Source organism: Cherax quadricarinatus, chromosome 13 (assembly GCF_038502225.1).
Source record: "Cherax quadricarinatus isolate ZL_2023a chromosome 13, ASM3850222v1, whole genome shotgun sequence".
Taxonomy (NCBI): domain Eukaryota; kingdom Metazoa; phylum Arthropoda; class Malacostraca; order Decapoda; family Parastacidae; genus Cherax; species Cherax quadricarinatus.
The window spans coordinates 8833566-8848494 of NC_091304.1; the positions used below are offsets into that span (position 1 = coordinate 8833566).

The following is a 14929-nucleotide window of genomic DNA, read 5'->3' on the forward strand; positions in this document are numbered from 1 at the left end:
CTTCGACAAGTGTGACCATGACGTAATAGTGCACAAAATGCATGCTAAAGGAATAACAGGAAAAGTCGGTCGATGGATCTATAATTTCCTCACTAACAGAACACAGAGAGTAGTAGTCAACAGAGTAAAGTCCGAGGCAGGCACGGTGAAAAGCTCTGTTCCACAAGGCACAGTACTCGCTCCCATCTTGTTCCTCATCCTCATATCTGACATAGACAAGGATGTCAGCCACAGCACCGTGTCTTCCTTTGCAGATGACACCCGAATCTGCATGACAGTGTCTTCCATTGCAGACACTGCAAGGCTCAAGGCGGACATCAACCAAATCTTTCAGTGGGCTGCAGAAAACAATATGAAGTTCAACGATGAGAAATTTCAATTACTCAGATATGGTAAACACGAGGAAATTAAATCTTCATCAGAGTACAAAACAAATTCTGGCTACAAAATAGAGCGAAACACCAACGTCAAAGACCTGGGAGTGATCATGTCAGAGGATCTCACCTTCAAGGACTATAACATTGTATCAATCGCATCTGCTAGAAAAATGACAGGATGGATAATGAGAACCTTCAAAACGAGGGATGCCAAGCCCATGATGACACTCTTCAGGTCACTTGTTCTATCTAGGCTGGAATATTGCTGCACACTAACAGCACCTTTCAAGGCAGGTGAAATTGCTGACCTAGAAAATGTACAGAGAACCTTCACGGCACGCATAACGGAGATAAAACACCTCAATTACTGGGAGCGCTTGAGGTTCCTGAACCTGTATTTCCTGGAACGCAGGCGGGAGAGATACATGATTATATACACCTGGAAAATCCTAGAGGGACTAGTACCGAACTTGCACACGAAAATCACTCACTACGAAAGCAAAAGACTTGGCAGACGATGCAACATCCCCCCAATGAAAAGCAGGGGTGTCACTAGCACATAAAGAGACCATACAATAAGTGTCAGGGGTCCGAGACTGTTCAACTGCCTCCCAGCATACATAAGGGGGATTACCAACAGACCCCTGGCAGTCTTTCAGCTGGCACTGGACAAGCACCTAAAGTCGGTTCCTGATCGCTGTGGCTCGTACGTTGGTTTGCGTGCAGCCAGCAGTAACAGCCTGGTTGATCAGGCTCTGATCCACCAGGAGGCCTGGTCACAGACTGGGCCGTGGGGGCGTTGACCCCCGGAACTCTCTCCAGGTAAACTCCAGGTCTACTGTGTCAAAAGCTTTTCTTAGGTCAATAAAAATTCCTAGTGGATATTCCTTATTTTCCAATGCTGTGTAAAGCAGATCTAGCATTTTTATGATTGCATCATTAGTGCTTTTATTTTTCCTGAATCCAAATTGGCAGGGGTTGAGTATGTTTTGTGCCGTTATAAATGAATATAGTCTCCTGTGCACGAGTTTCTCAAAGATTTTGGATAGCAATGGTAAGTTTGATATTGGCCTATACTGTAGTTGTTTAAATCTGTAGGGTCACCACCTTTATGTATTGGTGTAACCCTTGCCGTCTTGAGTAGTTTCGGGAAGGTGCTAGTTTCTAGTGACTTGTTAAAAAGTAATGAGATAGCATGCGAGAGGACATGGGCCGCTCTCTTGTACAATAATGGTGGGACATGAGACAGATTCCCTGAGTTATTTTTAAGTGACTTTATAATCTTGTCATGATAGTTTCCTTGGAGTTTTGTATTGTAGATTTGACGATGTCTCCTGTGTTTCCCTCTCGTTAACACTGGTACAGGTGATATGATGGTGGTACAGGTGATATGATGCTACTGTCAATACAGATGAACATCAGTATAGATGAGAATTTCACTTTGCTAGTTGTACATCTGGCAGTAGCTGGTGTTTGGATGCTAGTCAGCCATGTTTAAATGATCAATTCTTTGCCTCATTTGGCACTGAGGAAAAAAAGTCCTACAGACCTGTCATTTCCTTGGAGTTTTGTTGTTAGGTTTTCTGCCATGTTGTCTTCCCATTGAACACTGGTGCAGTTGATATGGAGGTCAGTTATTTCAATGTAGTGGAAAAGTCTCATGTCTGGTTCACATCTGGCAGCAGGTCTGGTACTTGAATGCCGGTCCCTCTTTTGTCATATTTAGTCCATTTCGTTGTCATCATTAAGAGTCTCTCTACTCATGACGCCATAGTAATATGTACTTATGTAATAATAATCTCTCTTGGGCACATTAAATTTCTTATTTTACGTTAATATAGACATTTTCATTAATCCATCTATGATATTTTCTTCAAAATTATATAAGAAACACGTTACATTGCATATAAACATTATACATACACAAAGAGAACAAAAATTGACATAAATGAGATTTGTTTACAAAGAGGCTTTGTAGGTGTGTCAGAAGAATTACGTTTTCTCTAGTCAAACACTGGGGATAACTGTAGATAAATATTCCTTTCGTATGCCTTCACTTTATATATAGCAATTCACGACCCTTGTGGGTTTAGTGCTTCTTTTTTATGATTATAATAACAACTTGTAATAATAATAACTTATAATAAACCATACCCCGGCCGGGATTGAACCCGCGGTCAGAGAGTCTCAAAACTCCAGCCCGTCGCGTTAGCCACTAGATCAGCTAGCCACAATAAGATTCGTCCAACTAGGCATATTTCTACACCATAGGAAGGTTACCACAGGCACCACTGTGACCACAAATGCACAGTGGTGCCTGTGCTAACCTTCCTATGGTGTAGAAATATACCTAGTTGGACGAATCTTATTGTGGCTAGCTGGTCTAGTGGCTAACGCGACGGGCTGGAGTTTTGAGACACTCTGACCGTGGGTTCAATCCCGGCCGGGGTATGGTTTGTTTGCAATCGTGTCATTACGATTTTGTGAGTCATAACTTATAATAATTTGTAATAATAATAATAATAATAATATTAACTTGTCAGAGCATCATTCCTTCTAAAAATTACATGAGAATGGAAGTGTTAGTCTTTATTTATTCTACTGTACCACTGTGGACACAACTTGTACACAATGTAAGGTGTCTGTATGAATGCTATGAACCATAACCAGATGCATCATCTGTTTATTTGCATAGTGGGTGGGGTGGCCAGGCTGGCTTCCCTACACTACCCTACCTACCACCCCACTTTCTACAAATAAATACTTTCCACCTTTCACCCTACATTAAGACTACAAATATTTTAAGATAAGTAATGAGTATACTGTATGTGTATTTTATCACTCTATGGAGCTTTAAGCATCATCGTAGTATATTATATGTGGGTGGGGTGGCCAGGAGGGCTACCACACCTAACTTCTTAGGGTAAGTACTACTCACCTTTTGCCCTACATTAAGACTACGAATATTTTGAGGTAAATAATGAGTGTACTGTGTGTGTATCTTACTTGTTAATTGTTTTAATGCCTAATTCTATTGCTAACTTAATATTTGTTAGTATAAACTTGCTATCTGGCATTTATACGCATTTGTAAGTGGAAAAAATGGCGTTCTGCTTTCCGGCGATGTCTGCTTTCCGACAGTAGCCTGGAACCTAACCTGCCGTATAAGTGGGGCCCTACTGTATATATAAAAACGTGAAATAACTTTAAAATACAGCCTCTCCTCACTTAACGACAGAGTTCTGTTCCCGAGACCATGTCGTTAAATGAATTCTTCGCTCAGTGAGGAGCATACTATGATGGTAGTGAGTTTGTGTCAACCATCTCTGATGTTGTTTTAATGTCACCTTTGCACCATTTATAACATTTCTGGTATATTTTTAAATGTTTATACAGTAGTGTACTGTATGTATACTGAAATAAACAGAATAGAGGAAATCAGCTCTAATATATATTATTTAGGTACGAATACTTGTCAGTGAGCCTGTCGTAAGTCCGAGGCGTCAGTAAACGAGTATGTTGCTAAGTGAGGAGAAGCTGTATTTGAAATTCTGGAAAATTTCCAAACATAATGGAGAGACATGGTGATCACAGAGCTCACGGAGAATATAAACAAATCAGGTGGGGCACGGTGACTGTATTAGAAAGTCGGGAGGGGATGGGGGGAGCTGTAGAGCGAGTTTTGGTCATAATTTGAATTATCCGTATTAGCGGAACGCTGTAAAGAGGGGCTCTACGGTACAGGAAAAGAGGTTAGTAGCCCCTTGCTCCTGGCATTTTAATTGCCTCTTATGAAACACATGGCTTATGGAGGAAGAATTCTATTCCACTTCCCCATGGAGGTAAGAGGAAATAAACAAGAACAAGAACTAGCAAGAAAATAGAAGAAAACCCAGAGGGGTGTGTATATATATGCTTGTACATGAAAGTGTTAAGTGACCTAAGTGTAAGTAGAAGTAGCAAGACATACCTGAAATCTTGCATGTTTATGAGACAGAAAAAAGACACCAGAAATCCTACCATCCATTTTACACTCACTTGGCAGTATGGTAGTACCTCCTTGGGCAGCTGCTGTCTACCAACCTACTACCTAAAACAATAATCTTATGATATACAAATATACACTTCAAACCTGGGTGAAGCTGGTACAGTAAAACTGACAAACTGAAGATAAAAGATATGAATGCCCTGATCAAGACATTTATAAGTGTCTTGACCAGTACATGTATGTCTTACTTGATTCGTACTTACTTAACATCTTTAAAATGGAAACGTTCAACCCCTAAGGCTTGGCCAAGAGAATCGTCCCCACAGTTTACGTAGAGGACATTGTTGGGATCACACAGACTTGGTTTACTCAGTAAATATTTCTTCAGCAATTGCAATATCTGAAATTTATTTACAAATTAAATTTTTACACTAATAAATATTATCTATTGACTTTAAATAATGTATATAAATCATCTTTCAAAGATAAAATAATGGACAAGTGTTCACTAGAAACTATTGAACCTCCCCTCTGCTGTATGTACTCTGGCACTTTTCAACTATATTTGCTTCCAAATAAGGGATTACAAACAAAAACAAAACTGTGCAGAACATTTTAGTCAGAGTAAAACTACGACTTAAAACTACTTAACATTACACAAGTTGCACGGTACAGTTGATGTGAAATTACTTGAACGATAAATTTAATAAAATTAACTTATCTGAAGATTACATTATTAAATGTAATGATAATTTTAAATAACAAAACTCTATATATTAAAACAGCAATGTCAGTATGAAGAAACAGTATTACAAAACTGTACTGCCAATTTTAGCTATAGCAATCACTGGAGGGTAGGTGTGGGGTCACCGCAAGTATTATAGAGGGCAGAAGGGGGGTTGTAGAGGTGCTTTGTATATTTAGAGAGGAAAGAGCAAAATAGGATGACTAGGAATGCATATACATTCAGCTTGGAGGAAGGGGGTGGTAAAGGTCATCTCAGGAAGGATTGGAGGGAGGAGGGGGGGTAAAGGTCATCTTAGGAAGGGTTGGAAAGGAGTGGTTAAGGTCATCTCAGGAAGGGTTGAAAGGGGGGGGTAAAGGTTATCTCAGGAAGAGTTGGGGAAAGGAGTGGTATAGGTCATCTCAGGAAGGGTTGGAGGGAGGGGGGTTAAGGAGGGTTTTGAGTGCTAGATGCTTTGAGCAAGTCAGACTGGAGTGAGCAGAGGCAAGCGAATTTTGTAACTTGACAAGCTCTTGGAGTGTGAGAAAGGTAAGATTTATAAAGATTCAGGGAAACCAGTTAGCCAGACTTAGGTCCTGTAGGTGGGAAGTACAGGAGGGCCCCATTTTACAACACCTTTATGGTGTTTCATTATACAGTGGTTTTCAATTATATCCATTCTTCATTTACTCAGATCTTATCCATAAGATAAGGACAAAAATATTTTAAGGTGAGTAATGTGTGTACTGTATATGCATTTTTTTTTAGGTCTAACTCTATTACTCATTTAATATATGATAATGTAAACATGTTATCAGACTTTAATTTGTATTTGAAAGTGAAAAAAGGCTAAACTTCACTTTACAGCAATTTCTGTTTTACAGCAGCAGCCCAGAACCTAACCTGTTGTACAAGTTTCTGTTCAGGTTGAGTCAAACATGTGGAATACTAAAGATACTGTATTAGTATCTTGTACTGTATGCATGCATTCTGCTGAAGACCTGAGAGGAGAGTGTTAGCAATGGGTAAATATTTGCAATGAGTGTCCTGTATAGAGTAGTAAATGTAGATATTTTGTGTTGAGCAAATTTTAGCTTTTGAATATGGGCAATGTTGCTGAAAACCCTGATTGAGTGAGGAGTCTAATAGATTCCTGCTTTGGGAAATTTACTGTTGTAGATTCCTGTGTATGTATACCAAATGTGAGGTAAGGGTAGATTAAAGAGCAGTACAGAGTGAGTTCTATGACAAGGACTTCAAACTGACTACATGTCCATGTACTATCGAATACTTTTGACATTTTTTTACTGATGATTATTAATAACTATGATATCTACTATTATCCTGCATTGTAAATATTAACCCTTTCACCATTCGTCATGTAGAACCATGTCATTAAGGCCAAGGTCCCTGACGTAGTTCTACGTCATGAGCTCAGCTCACTCATGTAAGCTGTGAGAGGTAAATTTTGGCCTAGATATGAGAGAATAAGTCTGTGCAGTGAGTGTGCACCACATATAAAAAATCTTGTCCTGCAGGGTGCATGATGGGAAAACAAAACTATGACCAGGTGTATGGTTTTTTAAAATAGCGACTTTGAGGCATTTTCTGACTTAGTTTTTAAGGTTTTATTGGCTGTTTCTTGGCATCAATTGATAGAATGATTTTGATTGGTTTCAACTGGAAGTAACTTAGAACTGAACTAAAAGTAGCAGAACTATTAAATTTTTGCTGATATTCCAAAGGACGGGTAAGGGCTCCCTAAAACCCCCAGTCTGTTTTATGGGTTTTTAATAGGTCTGATTCAATTATTAAGATGCTGTAAACCATGACCAATCTTTCCTGGCTATATTTTATTATACAAGAAGTGGAGTAAATTTTCTGTTTATGTGCATACCTAGAGTATACCTGGTTTGTTGACTTTGTATTGGTGGATGAAATGTTGATGGGAAGACTTCTGGGTGTGCATGTTTTTAGAAGGGCAACTGATATATCAGATCACTAATCAATTGTAGCTACAGTAAAAGTAAGATGTAAATGGGGTACAAGGAGAATAGCATTAGTGAGTAAATTTATAAATTAAAGGAGGAAGTAGCTTGGGTAAGATATAAACAACTGTTGGGAGAAAGATGAGATAGTGAGAGTATAGGTAATGAGGTTGAAGAGGTGGGAGGTAGATTTACACATGTAGTGTCAGAAAGTGCAGCAGAAGTTTACTGATATAGGAGGGTGGGCATGAAAAGGAAGAAGAGCAACTGGTGGAACGAAAAGGTAAAGAGGGTGGTAAGAGAGAAAAAATTTGCACATGAGAGGATGTATGAAGCATAAGTGATAGAAAGAGGGTGGAGGATATGCAGATGAAGAGAGAGGTTAAGAGAGTGGTGAGTGAGTGTAAAAGGAGAGCAAATGAGAGAATGGGTGAGGTTCTGTCAAAAATTTTTGCTGAGAACAAGAAAAAGTTTTGAAGTGAGACCAATAAGCTGAGAAAGCCTAGAGAACAAAGGGATTTAATTTTAAAAACAGAAGAGGGGAATTGGAGTATTGGGAAGATTGAGGGAATATTTTCAGGAGCTGTTACTGCTGATGAAGAGAGGGAGGCAGTGATTTCATGTACTGGCATGGGAGGTACATTTTAGGAGTGAGGAAGAGCCTGATGTGAGTGTGGGGGAGGTGTGTAAGGCTGAGTAAAATGAAAGGAGGTAAAGCAACTGGGATTGATGGGATCAAGACAGAAATGTTAAAAGCAGGTAGGGATACAGTTTTGGAGTGGTTGATGCTTTTGTTCAATAAATTATGAAATTCCAGAAGGTACCTAGGGACTGGCAGTGTGCATAGTTTCTTTGTATACAAGAAAAGGGAACAAGAGAGAGTGCACTAATTATAGGGGAATAAGCCTGTTGAAAGTACCAGGTATAGTGCATTGTAGAGTTATTAAAAGAATTAAGGGAAAGAAGGAAAGCAGGGGGGGTAGGGGGTGTGTAGATCAAGTGTTTAAATAACAAAAAAAGGCACAATACCATGACTGGAACGATACACAAATAACTCGCACATAAAAGAGAGAAGCTTACGATGACGTTTCGGTCTGACTTGGACCATTTACAAAGTCACACTTTGTAAATGGTCCAAGTCGGTCCAAAACGTTGTCATAAGCTTCTCTCTTTTATGTGCGGGTTATTTGTGTATCAAGTGTTTACATTGAAGCATTGAAGTGAACAACATTTAGCATTTTTATAGATGTAGTTGCTAATGAAGTGAATGCTAGGGGTGTTGGATTAAAAGATATAGGTCTAATACAAAGTAGGAGTAGTCACAGATGCTTTTTGCTAATGACACTGTGCCTGTATGACTCGGCCACTCATTTCCCGGAATCGAGTGCCCACACAAAGCATCCCCTGCGTTCATGATTTTGAAGGGTTTGAGGCTGACCCTAATGACCCTACACCTGTTGTGGAATCTACTGTGTCTTTGGGGAAGTCCAAGGAGTTGGATGTGAGTGGCCAGGATGTGGAAGAGTTGGTGGACGACCACAGGGAAGAGCTAACCACTGAAGAGCTGCAAGACCTTCAAATGGAACAGCAACAGACTGCAGCTGAGGAAATTGCTTCAGAGGAGGAAGAGAGAGGGGAGAATGTGCCTTCTTCAGTGATTAAGGACATGTGTGCAAAGTGGAATGAGTTGCAAAGTTTTGTGGAGAAATATCACCCTAACAAAGCTATTGCAAGCCATGTCTGCAACATGTTCAATGACAATGCCTTTTCCCATTTTAGGCAGATCTTAAAGAGATGCCAGAAATAGACCTCTCTGGACAGATTTTTTGTGCGACAGAGGTCCAGTGACTCTCAAGCTGGACCTAGTGCCAGTAAAAGACAAAGAAGGGAAGTAACCCTGGATAGGGCCTTGATACCTGAATTCCTTATGGTCAGGGATTTCCCTTCCAAACAATAACCTCTCCTCCTCTTCCCTCTCCCCTCCTAGCAGTCTCCCATATGCCAACAAGAGTCGTCAATAATGGTAAAAGTGATGTTAAATGTTGATTTATCCATTTCATTAGTTATTTATATTTATTCTCTATAAAATGTATTTTTTGTTAATAGTCTTGTGTATCTGGAACAGATTAATTGGATTTACATTATTTCTTATGGGAATATTACTTTAGTTTTCATACGATTCGGTTTTCATCAGACTTTTTTGAACAGATTAATTACGAAAACCAAGGTGTGATGGAATAAACAGAAACATAAGTAAGTTTACTGATGACACCAAAAACAAGCCATCAAATAATTTATGATGAGGATACTAGAGTTATAAGATGGAATAGATAGTCTGATGTGGTTGGAGAAGTGGCAGATACAGTTTAATGTGGACAAATTTCAAGTTCTAATCTTGGTTGAAGAAAATAACCACGGGGGACTTATAAACTAAATAATAAAGATTATAAATAAAACTGAATGCAAAAAAGACTTGGGAGTTCCAGTTAACAGAAATCGGGAGCAATAAAAACCAATAAAATTTTTAGTTTCAAATAAAAAATATAAATAAGAAAATCCTAAGGTTTCATTTCAGCTATGTGCAGTAGGTCCCATTCTATTGTGCCTCCAACTACTACATGCCCAACTGATCAATTGAGTTTTTGCTACCTCTTCCCACCTTTTTCACTGAGGTGGCCAGCTACTGTGTCAGCACAAGCAAGATAGCTGGCCAGGACAGAACACACATTGGTCCTCCTTAGTTTTATGGTGGATTCATACCATATGATTAATTCATACCATATGATTAATCTCTCCCATGTCATTTTATTTCTGATCTTTTCATTGCTCCGTGTTGTGTCTGGATACTAATAATGGCATTAAAGGATATCTAGTGTTGGTACAGGTACTGTATCAAGAATTTTCAGCGTGGAAAATAAAGGCAACGAATACAGTAGGGCCCCACTTATACAGCAGGTTAGGTTCCAGGCTACCGCCGTAAAGCGGAAATCGCTGTAAAGTGGAACACCCTTTTTTTCCCCCTTATAAATGCATATAAATACTAGATAACAAGTTTACACTAAAATATATTAAGTTAGCAATAGAACTAGGCATCAATAAACAATAAAAAAGTACAATGCACACATAGTGCACTCATTACTTACCTTAAAATATTTAGTGTTAATCTAGGGTGAGACAAGTACGTACTGTAGTACTGTATTTATTGTAAGAAATCAAGTGTGGTATGTATGGTAGTCAGCCGGGCTACCATACCAGGCCACCCCACCTACACATAATATTCTATCACATTTAAGCATCCCAGAGCGATAAAATGTATATACAGTTTACTCATTACTTACCTTAAAATATTTGTAGTCTTAATCTAGGGTGAGATAAGTAGTATTTATTGTAAGAAATCAAGTGTGGTATGTATGGTAGTCAGCTGGGCTACCATACCAAGCCACCCCACCTACACATAATAGTCTATGATATTTAAGCAGAGCGATAAAATGCATATACAGTTCACTCATTACTTACCTTAAAATATTTGTAGTCTTAATGCAGGGTCAGGAGTGAGTAAACGAGATAAAACGAATAAATGAGAGAGAGAGAATGAGTACATGAGGGAAGACAGGCGCAGAGTTATATAAACAAGCCAGGCGAACGTAAGTTTTGTAAACAAACGAAGTGTACATGTCTGGTTTGTGTCCAAGTTACACTGTGTACAAGTTGTCTCTACATTGATACGGTAGAATAAATAAAGAAGAACACTCCCATTCTCATGTAACACCATTTTTAGAAGAAATGACGCTCTGAGTGAAGGCAATGGCAATAAGTCACTCTGTCTGACTTTTTTGGGTTATCCCAGGTTCTCTACACATATGCTGTTATGTATGATAATCTATGTAAATGTATTTGTGTATACCTGAATAAACTTACTTACATACATACGAAAGGAATAATTTTCTACAGTTACCCCCAGTAACACATTTTCTCTTATGATCATTAGAGAAAATGTTATTCTTGCCGTCACTTGTACAAGTTATCTGGCTACCACATCTCATATTTATGTTTATTTATTCTATTGTGGGGTGTATTTATCATCTTTATACGTTATGTATCGTGTTTATTATATAATTTTGAAAAAAAAAATCATGGATGGATTAATGAAAATGTGTATATTAACGTAATATACGACATTTAATGAGACTCGGTGACTATTATTATTATTATTTCTAATATGGTGTCACTTGTGCAAGTCGTCTGCTACCACATCTCATATTTATGTTTATTCTACTGTGATTCTTTATCTTTTAACTCCACGTCTCTTGCCAAGACCCTCGCATTTACTTCTCTTACAACCCCATCTATAAATATATTAAACAACCACGGTGACATCACACATCCTTGTCTAAGGCCTACTTTTACTGGGAAATAATTTCCCTCTTTCCTACATACTCTAACTTGAACCTCACTATCCTCGTAAAAACTCTTCACTGCTTTCAGTAACCTACCTCCTACACCATACACCTGCAACATCTGCCACATTGCCCCCCTATCCACCCTGTCATACGCCTTTTCCAAATCCATAAATGTCACAAAGCCCTCTTTAGCCTTATCTAAATACTGTTGTCACAGCTGCTCTTTGCTGATGACACTGCTCTTGGGAGATTCTGAAGAGAAGTTGCAGAGATTGGTGGATGAATTTGGTAGGGTGTGCAAAAGAAGAAAATTAAAGGTGAATACAGGAAAGAGTAAGGTTATGAGGATAACAAAAAGATTAGGTGATGAAAGATTGAATATCAGATTGGAGGGAGAGAGTATGGAGGAGGTGAATGTATTCAGATATTTGGGAGTGGACGTGTCAGCGGATGGGTCTATGAAAGATGAGGTGAATCATAGAATTGATGAGGGAAAAAGAGTGAGTGGTGCACTTAGGAGTCTGTGGAGACAAAGAACTTTGTCCTTGGAGGCAAAGAGGGGAATGTATGAGAGTATAGTTTTACCAATGCTCTTATATGGGTGTGAAGCATGGGTGATGAATGTTGCAGCAAGGAGAAGGCTGGAGGCAGTGGAGATGTCAAGTCTGAGGGCAATGTGTGGTGTGAATATAATGCAGAGAATTCATAGTTTGGAAGTTAGGAGGAGGTGCGGGATTACCAAAACTGTTGTCCAGAGGGCTGAGGAAGGGTTGTTGAGGTGGTTCGGACATGTAGAGAGAATGGAGCGAAACAGAATGACTTCAAGTGTGTATCAGTCTGTAGTGGAAGGAAGGTGGGGTAGGGGTCGGCCTAGGAAAGGTTGGAGAGAGGGGGTAAAGGAGGTTTTGTGTGCGAGGGGCTTGGACTTCCAGCAGGTATGCGTGAGCGTGTTTGATAGGAGTGAATGGAGACAAATGGTTTTTAATACTTGACGTGCTGTTGGAGTGTGAGCAAAGTAACATTTATGAAGGGGTTCAGGGAAACTGGCAGGCTGGACTTGAGTCCTGGAGATGGGAAGTACAGTGCCTGCACTCTGAAGGAGGGGTGTTAATGTTGCAGTTTAAAAACTGTAGTGTAAAGCACCCTTCTGGCAAGACAGTGATGGAGTGAATGATGGTGAAAGTTTTTTTTTTTCGGGCCACCCTGCCTTTGTGGGAATCGGCCAGTGTGATAATAAAATAAAATAAAATAAAATTATTCTACTGTGGGGTGTATTTATCATATTTATACATTATGCATCGTGTTTATTATATAATTTTGAAAAAATATCATAGATGGATTAATGAAAATGTGTATATTAACGTAATATACGACATTTAAATGAAACTCGGTGATCATTATTATCATTACTAATATGACATCTCGAGACATAAGACACTCTTACTGATTTTAATGTGTACCTGCATGCAAGCACAGTATGTAAATGTATTTAGGTACAGGTATACATTTATTTATTTATTTTATTTATTTATTATAAATTTGAGCACACATACAGAGGTACAAAAAAAAAATACAGATAAGAGCAGCATGCCAAAGCCACTTATACTATGCATAGTATTACGGGCTGGCTTAAAATTAACTTAAGATTAACTAAGCAATGATGAAGTCAGTGATAAAACATTAATGTAAACAGATTACTATAAAGCACAAGTGAGTATTACAAAGACAGGTCATATGGTTGCATTCAGTCATATGAAGGATTCTGTTAGGTAGTGTATTTAAAAAATAATAAAGTTAGATTCGGTTTTAGGTTTAACATTTATGTGATATAATTGTGAGAAACATTTAAGATATACAATTTATAAGGTTCAGTTATTCAGTATTTATTTGGTTTTGGGTGAGTAAGTGATCTTTGAGTAGAGACTTGAATTTATAAACAGGTAGTGTTTCTTTTATATTTACAGGTAATGAATTCCAGATTTTAGGGCCTTTTATGTGCATTGAGTTTTTGCATAGTGTGAGATGAACACGAGGAACATCAAAGAGTGATCTGTGCCTTGTGTTATGGTCATGTGTTCTGTTGAGGTTGGCAAGGAGATGTTTGAGGGGAGGGTTAATATCAGAGTTAAGTGTTCTATGTATGTAATAGGTGCAGTAATAAGTATGGATGTTTTGTATGGTGAGTAGGTTTAGTGTATTGAATATTGGTGGAGTGTGCTGCCTGTAGTGAGAATTTGTTATCATTCTAACTGCAGCCTTTTGTTGGGTAATTAGTGGTCTGAGATGGTTAATTGTTGTTGAGCCCCATGCACAAATTCCATAGGTGAGATAGGGGTAAATAAGAGAGTGATATAGGGCCAGGAGGGCTGACTGTGGAACATAGTACCGTATCTTCGATAGTATGCCTACAGTCTTGGAAATTTTCTTAGAAATTTGTTGTATATGTGTATGAAATTTGAGTCTATTATCAAGGTGGATTCCTAAGAATTTTCCCTCTGTTAGCTTTGTGATAGGTGATCCGTTTATCATTATGTTAAGAGGGACATCTGTAGCTCTGTTACCAAACTGAATGAAGTAGGTTTTGTCAATGTTTAGTGTAAGTTTGTTAGTCCTCATCCAGGTAGATATTTTCTGTAATTCGGTATTTACAGTATTGGCTAGTGTGACTGGGCTTGGGTGAGAGAAGACGTATGTAGTGTCATCTGCAAATAGTGTGGGTTTGAGTAATTGCGAAGCATTTGGAAGGTCATTTATGTATAGGAGAAAGAGAAGAGGGCCAAGGACACTTCCCTGTGGGACACCAACTGTAATTGGTTGCGCAGAAGAGTTTGCCCCATTTGCGTACACATATTGGCTTCTGTTGCTGAGGTATGACTTGAGGTAGTTGAGGGAGTGCCCTCTTATACCATAGTGTGACAATTTTACGTGGAGCAAGTCATGGTCAACTGTATCAAAAGCTTTACGTAAGTCAATGAAGATCCCCAGTGGGACTTCTTTTTTCTCTACTGCAGTGTATATATGTTCTAGCATGTGTATAATAGCATCATTAGTATTTTTATTAGGCCTGAATCCAAATTGGCAGGGGTTGAGTATGTTTTGGGAGATAAGGTAGGAGTAGATTCGTTTATGAATTAATTTTTCAAAGATTTTTGAGAGAGGGTGTAAGTTGGATATTAGCCTATAGTTATTCAACTCTGTTTGGTCTCCTCCTTTGTGGATCGGGGTGACCCTTGCTATTTTGAGTACTGTAGGGAAGGTGGAGGATTCAATGGATTTGTTAAAGAGTGTTGCAATGATTGGAGATAGCACTTGTGACACTTTTTTGTATATAAAGGGTGGTAAGGTACTTAAATCTCCTGCCTTGTTTTTTAGTGCATTGATAATAAGCGAGACTTCGTATGGGTTAGTCGGAGCTAGGAACAGTGTGTTCGGGTAGTTGCCGGTGAGGTAGT

At 38.7% G+C, this 14929-nt stretch overlaps 1 protein-coding gene across 3 annotated transcripts in view; it reads right to left on the minus strand.

The window, feature by feature from the left end:
- Positions 1 to 14929, minus strand: part of LOC128688736 (E3 ubiquitin-protein ligase Mdm2) — an 84326-nt gene that overhangs the window by 41288 nt on the left and 28109 nt on the right. For all 3 annotated transcript variants that reach the window (XM_070084455.1, XM_070084456.1, XM_070084457.1), the window contains exon 3: positions 4629 to 4765. In XM_070084455.1, coding sequence (XP_069940556.1) covers positions 4629 to 4765 — 137 coding nt within the window. The remainder of the gene's footprint in view (positions 1 to 4628; positions 4766 to 14929) is intronic.